The 17,785-nt window shown below is 44.7% G+C and overlaps 1 protein-coding gene across 1 annotated transcript; it reads right to left on the reverse strand.

The window, feature by feature from the left end:
- Positions 1-8,022: 8,022 nt before the first annotated feature.
- Positions 8,023-8,870, reverse strand: LOC141693124 (uncharacterized). The gene has a single exon (XM_074498129.1). The coding sequence runs from the start codon at positions 8,630-8,632 to the stop codon at positions 8,318-8,320; it is 315 nt and encodes a 104-aa protein (XP_074354230.1). The 5' UTR covers positions 8,633-8,870; the 3' UTR covers positions 8,023-8,317.
- Between the last annotated feature and the right edge of the window lie 8,915 nt (positions 8,871-17,785).

Consider the following 17,785-nt stretch of genomic DNA (forward strand, 5'->3'; position numbering starts at 1 on the left):
CGAAATCCCCATGTATGGGCCATATCAGGAGCACACCTCCTTTATTACTGATCGAGGCCTCTACTGTAACATCGGGATGCCCTTCGGGCTCCTTAACGCTGGGGCAACGGATCAAAGGCTGGTGAACAAGATGTTCAAACACCAGTTGGGAAAAACCATGGAGGCCTACGTAGATGATATGCTTGTAAAGTCAAAGGAAGCAAAAAATCATGTCCTCCACCTATCAAAAATGTTCCAGATCCTGAGGGAGCATAATGAAGCTCAACCCCCAGAAATGTGTCTTTGGGGTCGAATCTGAGAAATTTTTGGGATTTATTATCAACCATAGGGGCATTGAGGCCAACCCCGCCAAGATACGAGCCCTACTCGAGATGAGATCCCCTCAACGGGTAAGGATGTTCAAAGCTTAACGGGGTGAGTGGCTGCCTTAAACTGCTTCGTCTCAAAGTCCTCCGATAAATGCCAGGAGTTTTTCAAAGCAATTAAAGGAGTGGGGAGGAATTTTGAATGGACAGAAGAATGTGAAGAAGCCTTTCAGAACATAAAGAAGCATCTCAGCATCCCTCCAATGTTGTCCTACCTAAAGGCAGGTGACACTCTGTTCCTATACTTGACCGTCTCTGACTTTGCAGTAAGTGCGGTATTAGTCCGAGAGGAGGATGGTATCCAGCTCCCGGTATATTATGTGAGTAAAAGGTTAGCCGATGCCGAGACTCGGTACATAAACCTCGAGAAGTTAGCATATGCTCTGATCCTGGCCTCCCGAAAGCTCATGCCCTATTTTCAGGCACACAAGGTAGAAGTGCGAACCTCCTACCCCCTCAGACAAGTGATGCACAAACCAGATTCTTCTGGTCGAATGTTGAAGTGGACGGTTGAGCTCGGCCAATTCGAGGTGGATTATAAGCCAAGGACCGCAATCAAAGGCCAAGCCCTGGCCGATTTTGTGCTAGAATTTTCTCCACATCAAGAAGTGGAGTCGGGAGCCCTTGTTGTCATACCTAGCACAGAAGTTGGGCTGGAGAGCCAAAATAGTGCCCCATGGTGGAGCCTATTTATGGATGGAGCCTCTAATGGTGATGGGGCAGGAGCTGGAATCGAGCTAATCAGCCCAGAGGCGCACAAGATCAGACGCGCGACCCATCTGGCCTTTCATGCAACCAACAATGACGCTGAGTATGAGGCCCTGATCAACGGTCTCAAGCTAGCTTTAGAAATGAAGTGGAGAAATTGAATGTGTTTAGTGACTCCATGATTGTGGTCTATCAGATAAACGGGGGGTATCAAGCTAAGGGACCGAGAACAGAGCTTTACCTGAAGTGCGCGCAGAGGATAATCGTAAGGTTCAACGATGTGAGGCTGAAATTAATCCCATGCGGGCAGAATGAAGGCGTGGACGAGCTAGCTAAACTCGGCTCGCGTCGCGAGGCCACCCTGCTAAAGGTCGTGCCCCTTGATATACAGAGGCAGCCTAGTGTGCCCGAGCACGAGGTGGGCAGCCTCAGTAATAACCTCGGCCCCATGTGGATGGTACATATCTTAGCCTACATAAAAGATGGTTCACTCCCGGACGAAAAGAATGAGGAAAGGAGGATAAAATACAAAGCAGCCCGTTACGTGATATACGATGGGGTCTTATATAGAAGAGGGTTCAGCATGCCCTTCCTCAAGTGCATAGATGGGGATGAGTGCAATTATATTCTAAGGAAAGTACACGAGGGCATTTGTGGCAATCACTCGGGGGGTAACTCTCTAGCTCATAAAATCCTCCGTCAAGGTTACTATTGGCCAACAATGAAAAAATATGCCTTTGAATTCTCCCAAGCCTATGATAAGTGCCAACGATATGCCAATTATTATAACAGCCCTGTGGCTCCCCTAACATCCCTCATGAGCCCTTGGCCCTTCGCTATATGGGGGATTGATTTGATTGGAGAACTCCTGAAGGCCAAGGGAGGTGTCAAATATGCGGTGGTTGCGGTAGATTACTTCACTAAGTGGGCAGAGGCCGAGCCTCTAGCCACTATCACAACAAAAAAGCTCAAGAAATTTATGCACAGGACTATTGTGTGCCGCTATGGCATCCCTTACAAGTTGATATCTGACAACGGGAAACAGTTCGATAGCAAGGAAATGCGGAAATTTTGTGAACAGCTGGGGATTTAGAAGAGTTTTAGTGCGGTTTGCCACCCCCAAAGTAATGGACAGACAGAGGCTGTTAACAAGATCATTAAGTACACCCTGAAGGCAAAGCTAGAAGATAAAAAAGGAACATGGCCAGAAGAGCTCGCCCAGGTCCTATGGTCTTACAACACGACACCCCGAACTACAACTGCAGAGACCCCTTTTTCTCTGGTTTATGGGTGTGAAGCTATGGTGCCCGTTGAAGTGGGGGCAGGATCTTTTCGGAGGGACAACTATGACTCAGAGGCAAATGAGGTCAACCATCGGCTCTATTTGGACATGATCGAAGAAACTCGGGAAGATGCTCAGATCAGGTAGCAGCATATCAGCAGAGGACAGCTAGGCACTGCAACAGTAAGGTTATAACTCAGACTTTCAAGGTGGGAGATTTGGTTCTGCGCCGAGTCATGCCGAACGCCAAGGTGGTGAGTCACGGGGTCTTTGGAACGAATTGGAAAGGCCCCTACAAGATAAAGTCGGTGCTCTGGGAAGGAACCTACCACCTCAAAGATATGCAAGACAAGTTGATCCCAAGAGCCTAGAACGCGGAACACCTCCGCAAATATTATCAGTAATATTATTCTTTTCAGACTTAGTACCATCTTACAATACTCCTAAGTCTCGGGGGGTAGTGCCATATAGGTACCTCTTTGAGACCACAAAGATATACTCATTTCACTTTCCATTATCTATGAATGAACGATTGATATTTATTTTGTGCACTTGATATTTTAACTCATATTAATAGATTAAATACCCAGTAGGGGAGCCCATCCTTCGGAACCCATACGAGGACAGAACGGTTGTTTTATTAACATGTTAAAATCACAAGTCAGGCCGGGTCCCGGCCCGGTTGACAACAAGTATATGAAACGAGCTGGGCCACGGCCCGCTTAGAAAGATATGAGCACAAAGCAGATAAAAGATAAAAGAGGTGTAGGACTACAAATGCGACCCAGGGAGCTCATACCCCGGCCTACAGGACTACAAATGAAACCCAGGGAGCCCAGCCCTCCATCAAGCATGGTCGGGGTCGCATTATGCGAGGAGAGGATACTTGAGCAAGTGGCGAGCCTATGTGGCCGGCTCGCCAGTGCAAGAACGCGTGCAAAACTTGTGAGTTAGTAATGATGCGAGCCTGTTCCACTTAGCATTTTTTGTTAATTTTGTTTTATTGAACAAATGACGCGAGCTGATTAATTAGGCTCGCTGTGAAGGTATAACGCCCGCCATACGCGGCCAGGGTTATGATAACTTCTGGTCAGTAGAGGCATGGTAAGATTACACAAAAATACGGAAACTAGCTAGCATAATAAAGAGGAATGCGGGCACGAAAAAGTTGGGATTTTATACCGACAATAGATAAATAAGTCAGGCCCCAAGGCAGAATACTTTAAATACAAACGCGAGGCAAGAAGGGTGCCCACCTACCCAAGTCAAAAGTCTAGTTTCAAGATAAAAATCTAAGGGTTATCAGCTTCTTTCTCCCGAGCTTCATCAGCCACGACCCGGGCATGCTCAGCTGCGAGCCGGGCCTCCTCGGCAATCTGGGCGTCCCGCTCGATCTCCAGTTTCAGTTTCTCGGCATTCCTAGCTGTGCTCGCACCCAGAGCTGCCCAATCAAAATCAGGAACCTTCTTGATAAAGATTTTCATATAGTTCCTGACCACTAGGTTCCTAGCATCAGCGAGGTCGGCCTCACGGCCCTCGGTCAGGGTAGAAACTGACCCCTCCAGCTCGAACACCCTCTCCTCGAGGCTATCCTTCTCCTTCTTCCACGCCTCCGCGGCTAGGTCGTGGGCTTCCTTCTGCTCCCTTAAAGCCTTCTCATGAGCAGCATTCAGGTTAAGCATCTTCTGATTATAGCTGTTCACTAGCGTAACTTTCTCCTGCCCATGCTCAGCGACCTTACTCTGAAGAGATTTTACCTTAAAGTCGAGGTTTGTGTTGGTCTGACTGAGGGCTCGTATCTCTCGAGCCTTAGACAGCTGACAGTCATATACCTCGGCCGCGGCCCGGGACAGTGCGTCCTGGTTAGCCTCGAGAACAGAAGAGGACCAATCCTCTACATCCTGGTCGCTGATGTGACATTGAGTGAGCCGGACGAATGTGGCCGCGACTGTGCTGACAGAGGAAGAAGTGGGGAGAGGAGCATCAGAGGGAGCAACCTTTTTTGGGTCGGGATCGCTAGTCTTTCCATCCTTGTGGCTTCTATGCCGTTTCAGCCGAGGAGAAGGGCCTGACTCCCTGAGATGCTCAGTCAGAGTAGTCATGCAGGCTGGAGGGTTAGCCTGAGAGCGAGCCGTTTTGGTCGCAGCCGCGGGCTGAACCGGGCCCGAGGTCGCCGCCTGCTCTGCCTCTTCCATAAAGGGGATAGGGGAGATAGCCATTTCTGAAAATAAAATAATAAAGTGATGTATTAGTCACAACAAAGTATAATAGAAAGAAGTAATGCGAGCAGGTGATAAATGCAGAAAAATAAAGTGCAATGCGAGGTGAGATGCATGTGGGAAATGTAAAAATGCAAGCACACGAGCTCGCACATGCGAGCAGACAGGGTCGCATGTTCCGACCCGATATTCTTACCCTTTCGGGCTCTCTTCCTAGATTTCTTCTTTTGAGGAGTCAGCTTCACTCCTTCCTTCAAAAACCCACACGCGACCAGGTTCGAGATCGTTATGAGTTTTCGAATATCCCTGTCCGCCTTAGGAAGATCTAGAAGGCTGTCAGCATTTATTTTTTCCTGTCTGGAGATAAAAAAATGAAAACATTTCTTGTTAAAGGAAAGAATAATGGTAGAAAAGACAAGAGCGGCCAGGGAAGACTTATATGGATTGTAATAAAAATGAGTCTGGACTCGAGGGACCTCGTGAATATAGAAATAAGGGTTCTTCCACTTCCTTGAGTTGCTCGGCCCGTTGTGGATGAGGTTCTTTTTGTTGAAGCATGGCCAGACAGAAAAATAGAAATATCCAAAGTCATTGAGGGAATGCTTCAGATTAAGAAAGTAGCCGAGCTGCCTTGCTGTGAGAGGAGGAAATCCACATTTACTGTACATGATGTACAATGCGAGGGCGACCCGGTATCCATTCGGGTTGATCTGCAAGGGTGTGAGCTGGTAGTACTCGCAGACATCCTTGATGAAGGGATGAAGAGGAGAGGAGATTCCTAGCCTCAGAAGGAAGGTCGACAAAACCATGCGAGGCACCCTGCCTCCATTCTCCGGATTGTTAAATCTGTAGCACCTCATGTGAGGCAGGGGCAAGACAACATGGCCCTCGAGCTGGAACTGCTCAATATGCTCGTCCAGATATTTCTGAGTCAGCGAGGTGGGCAGGTCGCGGCAAGAGAGCACCTTAACCTCCTCGGTCGCAGTCGAGCTCTCCTCCCCATCAGGAAGGATCTGCTTTTTGATGATTCTTTCACCCTCGAGCTCGAGCTGGGAAGGAGGCACGTAGGGTTCAGGAGAAGCCGCGGGTACGTAGTTATAGTTACAAATCTTAAATTAACTTGTAATATCTGCCACCTCCTCGCTCTGAGGAGAATCATAAGACCAATGTGAGCCGTCCTCTTCACCCTCGAGCCCCAATATGGGATATTCAGTAGCTACGGGCTCCTTTCCTTTCTTCTTGGTATCGTAGTATGCACTCCCCAGATCGCTGTCAGTAGATTCTGAGTCAACATGAATGGGGTCGAGGTTGTTAGCTGCAGCTTGCCTCAGGCGGGCCGCCCTCTCTTCAACCATCCCTCTTAAAATCTCATCAGCCTGTTCTTTGTCTAAAGGAGCGGGCTCGCAGTTTAGTAGCTCTTCCACTCTGAGGGAAGCTGGTATTTTGTAGAGATCCACAGGCCTGTTTCTCCAATCATAGATGTTCTTCTCCCTGGTATAATCCTCAGGGTTTGGGTCGAGGTGAATGTTGAGCGAGCCTGAGCCTCCTGCTCACATCGAATTCTCGACTCTGGCAATGTTCAGGGCCCCTTGGGAGGTGATAGCAGAGCCAGGGGAAATGGGTTGGCAGAGACGGACAGAAAGAGAGGCCAGCTCGCGTTGAAACTCCTTTGAGCCTCGTTGCTCAAGAGGGTATTGGTTTAATGGAGATGGAGTAGCTGAAGAGCGAGCCGGGCCGGCGGAGAAATGAGCCGGGCTCGAGGAGGAGCGAGATGATCCGTAAGAACGGGCTGATGATTCACTCGACATCTGTAAAAGATGGTGGATGTCAGTGTGTGACCCTAAAAGAGTTGTACTAAAGACATATATAGGGTCGCGTCTATGTGTCCCCGCATCACACCCGGATCGCACCTAGAAGTCTATGCTAACGTTTGGGCTCGCATCGTGAAAGGGTGTTGTGTGTGTGTGAGCTCGCATCAAACAAGTGGTATGTGCTCGAATCGAATAACTAAGTATGAATATAAATGGGCTCGAATCGAATAGTACCTGTTGGAGAGGTGTATGAAGATCCTGACGAATCTGTGCCGGGAGAATACGCCGCCGGTAGACGGTTCTTTTGGAAATGATGATCTTCGCCGTGGTAGATCCTTGAGCAAAGTAAGCAGCAATTCGACAAATGTTCTTGGAAATGTTAGAAATGAAATGAGAATCCCACATGTTTATAGGGGATAGGAAAGAGAAAGAGGGAGTGACGCGTGTCACCATCTTAGAGGTGGACACAAATTCCCACGCCAACTGTCCAACTATTGTCATGCGTTCAAAATGCATGATAGACGAAAGGCATGCGAGGCGAGGCACGCGAGGTGGCTTGGTGCGGTCTGGTAGGCTCTCACCTGCGAGGCCATGAAGGACTAGAAAATTTCTAGCCTCAAGATGCGACCAAGAATTTTGGGGGGTAGTTGTTATGCCCGCTTTCGGTCATGGGCCCTAAACAGGTCCCCGTGAGTGTATTAAATAGTTGAACTCTCTTATGTGGGCTAGAATCATGGATTAATATGACTTGGGCCAGCACATGCGGGCTGGGCTCGTGACATGCGAGCTAGGCTCATGATATGCAAGTTGGGCTCACACTTGCCATATGGTGTCTACACGCGAGGTGGGCTCATGTGACTTCACGCGAGATGGGCTCAGGTGACAGTATTCAAGCTGGGCTCGGTTGCCCACACGCGGGCTGTGCCCATGAGCCCACATCTTATGAAATCGAAGATAATATTGTATTTATTGATTAAAAAGGAAGGCAGTGCGGTCCGAGGCCGCTAGGCCGGCCCGCATTTGAGGACTTTGTGTTCGACATGGAAAGTAACTCATAGATGATTGAGTTGCTCGTAGATTTCGGGGCCGACACGGGAATTCCCACAATCACGAGAATGATTGCAGAGATGCCGCGAGATTGTAGGAAGCGTGTGAGGTCAGTTGAGATTTACGTGACTAATTGGCTGAAGGCCTGATTCTATCATGGGCTTGGGTTGCATGGGCTGAAGAGTCCTAACCCTAACCTATGTGACTTGTTCCCCAAGAACTACGTGAGGCTTGATCTCTATAAATAGGGTACGTAGGCACTTGTATGATATATGAGTCGACACTTGATAGAGAATAACAAACCCTATTTTTTCTTAAGGAGTCAACATACAAGTTTAACCACCATCATACATAACCTTCCTCCGCCTTCAAACACCGTCTTCGATCCTTGTTCCGCCTATCAACCTCCGCAACCCTGTATACGAAATTCTCCCTATAATAATGATATTATCATCGAGAAGAAAGTAAGCGAATACACACCCGAAGAAGAAATTATTGTGAAAATCATTGTAAAAGAGAAAATGGTTCTAATTAGTGCACTTGCAGAAAAAAAATACAAACATATTTATAACTGTAAATCCGCGCAAGAATTGTGTAACAAATTGGCTATGACTTACGAAGGTATCACGGATAGTAAAGTTTGTAAAATACAAAGACGCATGTTCTGTTTCAGAAAACATGAGGAGTATATATTATGAATAGTGTACATAGATACTAGTTTCTCTAGTCTCTTGATTACGGTCCTGCCTACACGTATTCAATCTTCTCGCAAGATGTGATATCCATATTAAAGGAGGGCGAGAGAGGGAGCAACAAAAATAATTTTGCTAAGCAGAGCAACTCAAGTTCAGGACTGTGTATACTATATGGTACAACACTAGTATCCTATAAGTTGCTGAAATGAGGTGTAATTTTGATAACAAGGCCTGGAAAAACATCATCAGGATCATGAATATGTGGATTGAACTCAACTATATACGGATCCCCGCACTTTTCACTTATGCTCTGCAGCGTCTCTCTTTCTCCGACCACGTATATCTCGTCGCATGCTCTTCTCATCAAACTAATAACATCCAGCTTCTCCATTTGGTCCTCTGAAGTAGTAGTAGACTCACAAAAGTTCAACACTAGCATTACTCCTAACAAAGCAACACAATACCATGATATCTTGTCTGCTACTTCCGTCGCTGGACGACCCATTTCTATTAAAACTACGATATTTCGATTGATTTATGAAAAGAGAATGTATGTATGTGAATATATGATGGGTGAGGAGGGGATCTATATGGTTTTGAAATGAAAACTGGTAATGAATGGGTTTAAGTAGTAGACGAGATAATAAGAAGAGGGGGGAAATTAAAATTTCAAAGGTAGTTGAGGAGTGGTTACAGTAGTGGCCGGAGTTGACATTGATTGCATTAGTGTGGTGGACTGGTGGGGTAAATGCATCACTAATCTATAAGTATAATTATCACCAGGTCTCAGTTGAGCAGTTGTATTGAATGAGCTGACCTTGTCCAAGAAGATCAAGTCATCCAGGTTGACTTTGTGTTCGTGTTGCACTCTTTTTTAACAAGTCAGCTGCCCCCCCCCCCCCCCCCCCCCTAACCAAGTCACACTACTGCCTAAAACATTTATGATGCTGCTCTCTTGAGGCTGAGGCGCAGGAGGAGGAATGGCCATCGGCCATAGCGTTCCTACGCGTCTTAATATATCGAATGTCTTTTTAACTTGCAAATGTACACTACTACGTTGTGCGAGATTAACAAGAGAATAAAATATTCTCAAATTTCCTTTCGAGGTTGTGCTGCCCTGTTTTTTCTACAGAGAAAAGATCGGGAATTATATTTTTTTGTTTCTTTTTTTTCACCTTCTCTTCTCTCCTGCTCCATAAAAACTATGGAGCACAGCGCTAGGCCGCTGATATTTCTCTCAGGTGTCTAAGCACAGCGCTAAGACTCATTTGTTAAATCTGAATTATTGTTTCTGAATAAATAAGATTCTGAATATATTAAGATTAAGATTGTTTGGTAAATAATTTTCTTAAATAATCTGAATGGGGGAATTTGAGGAATGAATTTTTAAACACTTGAGTACAACTAATAACAATATAACAACGATATTAATAATAATAATTATTATTATTATTATTGTAAAGATAATAATAATAGTAATAATATAAATATAAAATAAAGAACATAATAATTATATAATTTAGAGATATCCTTTTCTTAAACAAACTGCAAACAAAATTTGATACTAATTATATGTATAATAAATTTTATTTTATATATGATATATAATTAAAAGAAAAGGTGTGCATATATTATGAAATGGTAAGTATGAAGGTCGTTGATAGGGAAGAAAATAAGGTTTGGGTATGTAATTAATGTTGCATTAATCGTATCAGAATTGGGCCAACGGCTAGGCCCATTTGAGAAGGCCCAAAACCCTGAATATTAATTAATTTCGTAATTAATTAATAAGGGATAAGTCAGCTGATAAGATGAGTCCTAGTGGAGAAATAAATCCTTGTAGATTGTCCTCCAAGGAACCTGGTGGGATAAGAAATCAGCTTCCTACTTCTTAGGACTCCAAAGTCCATTCTAATTCAGAGACTTGCCCACCTAGTCTCCTAACCCAAGTCCAATTCAAGGACTCCCAACATCTATATAAGGGGTCTCACCCCCACCAATCAGAACTACATTTTTTGACTTGATCCTTGGCAATCAGCAAGGTACATAGGCATCTTGTTAAGGCAGATTGAGTCACGAAACACAAGAGCAGTCAAATCGAGCCTCGAAGCTCACGTTCCTTAGTAATAAACACAACAATTATATAACTTAGTTTTTAATCCATAACATTTGGCGCCGTTTGTGGGAAAGCATAACAACAATCATGGCGAGAACACAGAGAACAATCAGGGTCATTGAAGGAGGAACACCCGCGGGGACAATCCAAACGACTTCGTCAACCGTGGAGGTACCTCCTCATTCAACCTATGCCACCACCCAAGGAGGAGCCCAGGTAGGGGCAACTGAACCTCAGCCACAAGGGACGATTCCCTCGGCTACTCAAGGGACGAATTCTCAACTTCAGCAGCTACATACACCTGTAAATTCTCGACCCATTGGGTATGAGTATTCAACTGTTGTGACTACTAACCCCCCATATGGGATGCCCCTTTACCCCGAGGTTGGAGGAAGTGGACATGCTGGGCGGAGTGAAGCACAAGGGTGATCGCCCCCCTATATACAAGGTTTGGCTCCTATCCCTGAGGATCAGGAATTTTCTGGTCCTTATACTGAGAGAGATTCTGAATCCTCGGATGACGAAGTGGCCCCAAGAAGGAGACGTGCTGGGAAAGAACCGATGGCTGATGGTAATCAACGCCCTAGGAGCACCCGAGGGGTGAATCCCCAAGAAGTGCAGGAGAGAATCAAGGCCCATGAGTCTGAGATTCAAAGGCTGAAGCGTGACTTGGAGGCGCACCGGGTTCCTAGGCCCCCATTACCGCCTAGGGGAGAAATCATCCCCCAATTATAGACCTGGATGGTCCGACACGAAGAAGGGTTGTAGTCCCAGGAGCTGATCCAAGCAATCTTCTTCCCCTTGGAGATCCTGATGATCCTACTCCATCATTAACTGAAGAGATAATGAATGCCCACATCTCAAGGAAATTCAAGATGCCCACTATCAAGGCTTATGATGGCACGGGAGATCCCGCTAATCATGTCAGGACATTCTCTAATACGTTGTTGTTGCAGCCCGTGAACGACTCTATTAAGTGTCGAGCCTTTCCTGAAACCCTGTCGGGTATGGCTCAAAGATGGTATAGTTGTCTGCCCCCGAACTTTATCGTGTCATTCAGAGAATTAAGTCAGGATTTATTAAGCAATTCATCAGTGGGAGAGTGCATGAGAAAATTTCAGCATCCCTCATGAACATTGTGCAGGGAGCGAAGGAATCCCTGATAGACTATCTGAATCGTTTCACGAAGGAAGTTTTAAAAGTCCCGGACCTTGATGACAAGGTAGCCATGATAGCAACAGGGAACTAGGGATGAGTTCTTCAAGATGTCCTTGGCCAAGCGCCCCCTTGAGAGCATGTTGCAGCTCCAAGATAGGGCCGGGAAGTACATCAAGATAGAAGAGAGCATGAGGAAGACAATAGTGAGCAACGATCCCACTGGAGGCAAGAAGCGGAAGACCGATCTGGAATACATCGCTAAGGACAAGTATGCTAAAACTGAGCAAAACCCTGATTCAACCCCTAAGAAATGAGGGCCTGGGCAAAAATTCGCTGAATACGCTAAGCTGAATGCTCCTAGAAGCCAAATCCTGATGGAAATCGAGAAAGGTCAAGATATTCGTTGGCCTAAACCCTTGAAGGTTGATCCTGCCAAGCTAGATAAGAGCAAATATTGTAGATTTCACAAGGATGTTGGCCATAACACCGATGAGTGTAGGCAACTGAAAGATGAAATAGAAATCCTCATTCGAAAGGGAAGATTGAACAAGTACACTGGGGAAGGAAGAGATAGCAATAACAATGGAAGAGAGAACTTTGAAGATCGTATGAGGGACCAAGACGATCAGGGGCGGAATCCCCAGCCCAAGGGACCAATCATAAATACAATTTTTTGAGGACCACGACCCCGAGAACCTGTGATAAATACGATTTTTGGAGGACCAACTGCTGCTGTATTATCCAAGAACTCCAGGAAAGCATATGTCAGGGAAGTTATGCATATTGTTGGAGAAGCCCCGAAGAGGGCCAGGACAGGAGTAACAATGGATTTTGATGATTCTGACCTAGAGGGTGTGAAATTTCCTCATGACGACCCGCTGGTCATAACACTTATAATAAGAAACAACCCGGTTAAGAGGGTCCTTGTGGATAATGGTACTTCAGTGGATATCTTGCTCCATGACACCATTTTAAGGATGGGATATAACGACTCCCAATTGACCCCAACCGACATGCCGATATATGGATTTGCGGGAGTGGAGTGCCCCGTAGAAAGGATAATCAAGTTTCCAACGACCATAGGACAGGAACCAAGGCAAGCAACTCAAGTGTTGGACTTTGTGGTGGTGAAGGCTAGTTCAACTTACAACGCAATCATGGGGAAAATGGGGATACACGCCTTCAAGGAAGTCCCTTCTTCCTACCATTCAGTTATAAAGTTTTCCACCCGAAATGGGATTGGAGAAGAGAGAGGAGATCAAAAAATGGCTAGAAGTTGTTATGTGGCCTCTCTGAGGGCAGATGGAGTTGGGGGCAGGTTCTTCCTATTGAAGATCTGGATATCCGAGAGAATGATGAGAAAAGAGGGAAGCCAGCAGAAGACTTAGTTTCGATTCCTTTAGCCCCGAGGATCCTGAGAAGGTGACTTTCATTGGAGCCACACTCGAGGAGCCCCTTAGAGGGAAGTTGGTGAAATTTTTGCAAGAAAATAGTGACGTATTTGCATGGTCAGCAGCTGATATGCCAGGCATAGACCCGGAACTGATTACTCACAAGCTGAATGTGGACCCAAATCGGAAGATTATGAAGAAAAAGAAAAGAAGTTTTGCTCCAGAAAGTCAAGAAGCTAAAAAACAGGAGGTAGAGAAGCTCTTAGAGGCTGGTTTCATTGAGGAGATACAATTTCCGGAATGGTTAGCAAAGCTTGTAATGGTGAAGAGGGCCAATGGAAAATGGAGGATGTGTGTAGACTTCACTGATCTGAATGATGCATGCCCGAAGGACTGCTTTGATAGATACCACTGTTGGACATGAGATGTTGAGCTTCATGGATGGATTTAGCGGATAAAATCAGATCAAGATGCATAAGGACGACATCCCAAAGGTATCATTCATCACTGACTTTGGTGTTTATTGTTATCTTGTTATGGCATTTGGTCTTAAGAATGCAGGAGCCACCTACCAAAGGTTGGTGAATAAGATTTTTAAGAATCTTATTGGAAAGACCATAGAAGTCTATGTTGATGACATGTTAGTCAAGAGTCTAGTAAAGATTGATCATATAACTCATTTAAGGGAAGCTTTCGAGGTCCTGAGGTACCACTAGACGATGTTAAATCCTACGAAGTGTGCTTTCGGAGTAGGGTCTGGAAAATTTTTGGGATTGATGGTCTCCAAGAGAAGAATCGAGGCCAATCCCGATAATATAAAGGCAATCCTGGACATGGAGCCACCTCCAAAAAAACTATCAAAGATGTTAAAAAGCTCACTAGAAGGGTTGCTGCGTTGGGACGATTCATCTCCAAATCTGGGGACAAGTGCTTGTCGTTCTTCAAGTCCTTGAAGAAGGTTAAGGATTTTGTATGGAGTGAGGAAAGCTTCTTTAAGTCCTTGAAGAAGGTTAAGGATTTTGTATGGAGTGAGGAAAGCCAGAAGGCATTCGAGGAATTGAAGAAATATATGGCTCAGACCCCGTTGTTGGTCAAGCCAGCTTTGAATGAAGTCATATACTTGTACTTGGCCGTTTCAGAGAGTGCCTTGAGCGTTGTGTTGGTTAAGAAGGAACTGAAAATCCAAAAACTCGTATACTATGTCAGCAAAATTCTGCATGGAGTTGAGTTGAATTATTCAACTATTGAGAGGTTTGCTTTAGCCTTGGTAATGGCTTCAAGAAAGTTACGTCCTTACTTTCGGGCTCATCAAATTGAAGTGCTAACAAATCAACCCCTGAAAAATATCATTCATAGTCCCAAGGCTAGTGGAAGGTTGATCAAGTGGGCAATAGAACTGGGAGAATTCGATATCAAGTATAAGCCACGAACGACAATAAAAGCCCAGGCATTGGCTGACTTCGTGGTGGAATGTACCATAACCAACCAAGAAGTCGGGGAGAAGGAAGAAACCATACCTCAAGACAAGGAAGTTGATAAGGGGAACAAAGAACAGGATGATAAGGACAAGGAATATTGAGTCCTTTATTTTTATGGAGCATAAAAAAAATCAAGTGGAGCAGGTTTGGGTTTACAAAGCCCTGATGGGTTCTTGATTGAATATGCTATGAAGTTAGATTTCCTGACCACAAACAACGAGACAAAATATGAAGCTCTAATAGCTTACCTCGGCCTAGCAGGGACACTGAGAGTCAAGAACTTGAAGGTCTGTGGAGACTCGAAGTTGATCATATCCCAAGTGAAGGGAGAGTTTGAGGCAAGGGATGATACGATGGCTAAGTATGTCCGCCTAGTAAGGGCTGTGATGACCCAATTTGATGAATGCCATATTGAGCACATTCCAAGTGAGGAAAGTGCTAAAGCAGATGCATTATCAAAGTTTGCTTCATCTGAGATAGAGGAAAGTTCAGGAAGTGTATAATTCCGCGTTCTGAAGACACGGAGCATTGATGTTAAGCTTGTAGCTCCTATAGGTCTGGGGACGTCATGGATAGATCCCATTAAGACCCATATTCAAACCGGTTGGTTGCCAAATGATGCTACTGAAGCACGGAAGTTGGCTGTTCGAGCACTAAGATACTCCTTGATATATGGGATTTTGTATAAAAAATCTTATTTAGTTCCTTACTTAAGATGTCTCAGGCCCGATGAGGCACGCTTGGCTCTTGAAGAAGTGCATGAAGGTATATGTGGGCAACACTTGGGGGGCAGAGCGCTAGCTCATAAGATAACCCGTTTAGGCTTCTATTGGCCAGAAATGATGGCTGATGCCAAAGAGTATGTGAAGAAGTGTGACCGCTGTCAGAAGCATGCACCTGTCGTTAGACAACCCCCCGAGATGCTGACCTCCATCAACTCACTCATCCCCTTTGCTATGTGGGGAATGGATATACTTGAGCCTTTCCCCATGGCCATGACACAAAGGAAGTTCCTAATTGTAGCCATTGATAATTTTACTAAGTAGATTGAAGCCAAGCCTTTGGCCAAAATCACAACTAAGCAGGTTGCACAATTCCTGTGGGAAAATATCATGTGCCGGTATGAAATTCCCCGCATCCTAGTCATCGATAATGGAACACAGTTCAACAATGAGAAATTCAAGAAGTATTGTGAGAAGAATGAAATTGAATTATATTTCACCTCGATGGCTCACCCGCAAGCCAATGGGCAAGCGGGAGTGGCGAATCAAATAATCCTGGATGGACTAAAAAAGAGGATCGAGAGGTCGGGGAATAATTGGGTGGATGAAATACTCCCAATACTATGGGCCTATATGACTACCTGTAGATACACGACTGGAGCAACTCCCTTCATGTTAGCATATGGGGCAGAAGCAGTTGTTCCTGTGGAGATATCACATTCCTCCCCCAGGATTCAAGATTTCAATGCTGAGGAAAACGAGGAAGGGCAAAGGTTAGCCCTGGATCTAATTGATGAAGTGCGAGATGAGGCACATGCGAAGATAGTGGAATATCAGAAAAAGGCCTCGTTCTACTACAACCTAAGGGTTAAAGAAAGGTTCTTCAAACAGGGTGACTTAGTCTTGAGGAAGGTGGAAGCTTCTGGTGTATGGCAGAAAGGGAAACTTGCCCCAAATTGGGAAGGGCCATACAAGGTCAAGAGTGTTCAAGGTAGAGGAACCTAAAAGCTCGAGACTATGGATGACTTTGAAGTCCCGAGAACTTGGCATGCACAAAACCTGAAGATTTACTATGTGTAAATTGGTTGAACGCGATTCTCACTTGTCAAGATGACAAGTTGGTTGAAAAGCACCTTAAAGCTTTGCTTGCTTAGGACTACATGTTCTAGTTTTATTTTGAGGATTATTAAGACTTATGTAAGGGATGAATCCCAACAGTTTAAGAAATTCGTAGAGTTTTTGAAATATGTTGGCATGGCAAGTACACTAAATGCACAAGGTGAAAGCATAAAGTTCAACAAACAAAGATATTTGGGAAGTGAATGCTACAAGTAAAAAAAAAGGCCCAAACCAAATTTTGCTAGGCATGGGATTATGAAAGGCCCAGCAAAAACTTCCAAGTTAGAAAATGTAAAGAAAAGCCCAGGAAATAAATTGCCCCCCAAAGAAAGAAAAATTATTCCTGACCCAATTCGATCAGGATTCATGCTAAATTCCTGATCAAATATTCTTGGTCGAAAAAACCACGACCAGGAACAAAAGAAGGGGATAATTCGGTCAAAAACGTAATTCTTGACCGAAAAGGTCATAATTCTTGTCGAAAAATCGTGACCCTGAAGGAAGCCCAGCACTAGGACCCAAAATATGAAAGATAACAAAATTCCTGGATGAATTAAATATTCAGGTATGTCATGGATCTTGGGCTTTGGAGCCCATAAATAAGAGCCCAGTAAGAGGTTTGACCCGAAGAGAGCCCAATGAAAGGTTTGACCCTAAATAAAAGCCCAGTTCAGGAAAAATAATGAAATTAAATATTGTTGGGCCTAAAAAATATATCAAACCCAGATAACGGCCCAAATATTCAAATTAAAGCCATGCACCAGGGTCCAAAATCTGGAAGAAAATATATATGAGTATTATCTTCAAAAATCAGGAAAAACAAGGGGCCCAATTGAAAAGCCTGTAAAAAAAAGAAGGGCCCAAGGAAGCCCAAATGTTTGAAAGGCCCAGCAAAAAGGCCCAAGTTAGAAAATATAAACCAGATCTTATTGGGCCTTGGAATGTAAAAAGCCCAACATGGTCCAAATTAGAAGAAGGCCCATTAAAAGAAGCCTAGTAAGGGGTTGACCCAAAAGAAAAGCCCAGAAAAAAAGGGCCAAAAAATGTATAAAAATCCTGATCCTATTCGATCAGAATTCTTATTGAATTTCTGGTCGAATGTTTGAGGTCGAAAATGCCTTCGACCAGGGCTAAAAAAGGGGGATAAATCGACCAGAATCTGACCCAATTCGACAGAATTTCTATTTGATTTCTGATCGAAATGTTTGAGGTCGAAAGAGCTTCGACTAGGACTAAAAAATAGGGTTTAATTCGGTCAAAAAATGGATCCTGACCGAAAGGGTTAAAATCCTAATCCAAGGGGTCAGAATCCTCATCCAAGAGGTCATGATCTAAATTGTGAATCATAATCCAAGGGGTCAGAATCCTGATCTAAATTGTGAATCCTGGTCCAAGGGGTCATAATCCTGATCTAAATTATGAATCTTGGTCCCAGGGGTCAGAATCCTAATCCAAGGGGTCAGAATCCTGATCTAAATTATGAATCCTGGTCCAAGGGGTCAGAATCCTAGTCCAAGGGGTCAGAATCCTGATCTAAATTGTGAATCCTGGTCCAAGGGGTCAGAATCCTAGTCCAAGGGGTCAGAATCCTGATCCAAGAGGTCAGGATTCCTGATGTAATTTGTGAATAGTTCGACCAAGGATCAGAATCCTGATCCAAGTGAGGTCGAAAGA

Source organism: Apium graveolens, chromosome 10, assembly GCF_009905375.1.
Source record: "Apium graveolens cultivar Ventura chromosome 10, ASM990537v1, whole genome shotgun sequence".
Taxonomy (NCBI): Eukaryota; Viridiplantae; Streptophyta; class Magnoliopsida; order Apiales; family Apiaceae; genus Apium; species Apium graveolens.

What these genes read in the sequence shown, in the direction of transcription:
- LOC141693124 (XM_074498129.1), bottom strand. Translation starts at nt 8,632, where the DNA reads ATGGGTCGTCCAGCGACGGAAGTAGCAGACAAGATATCATGGTATTGT.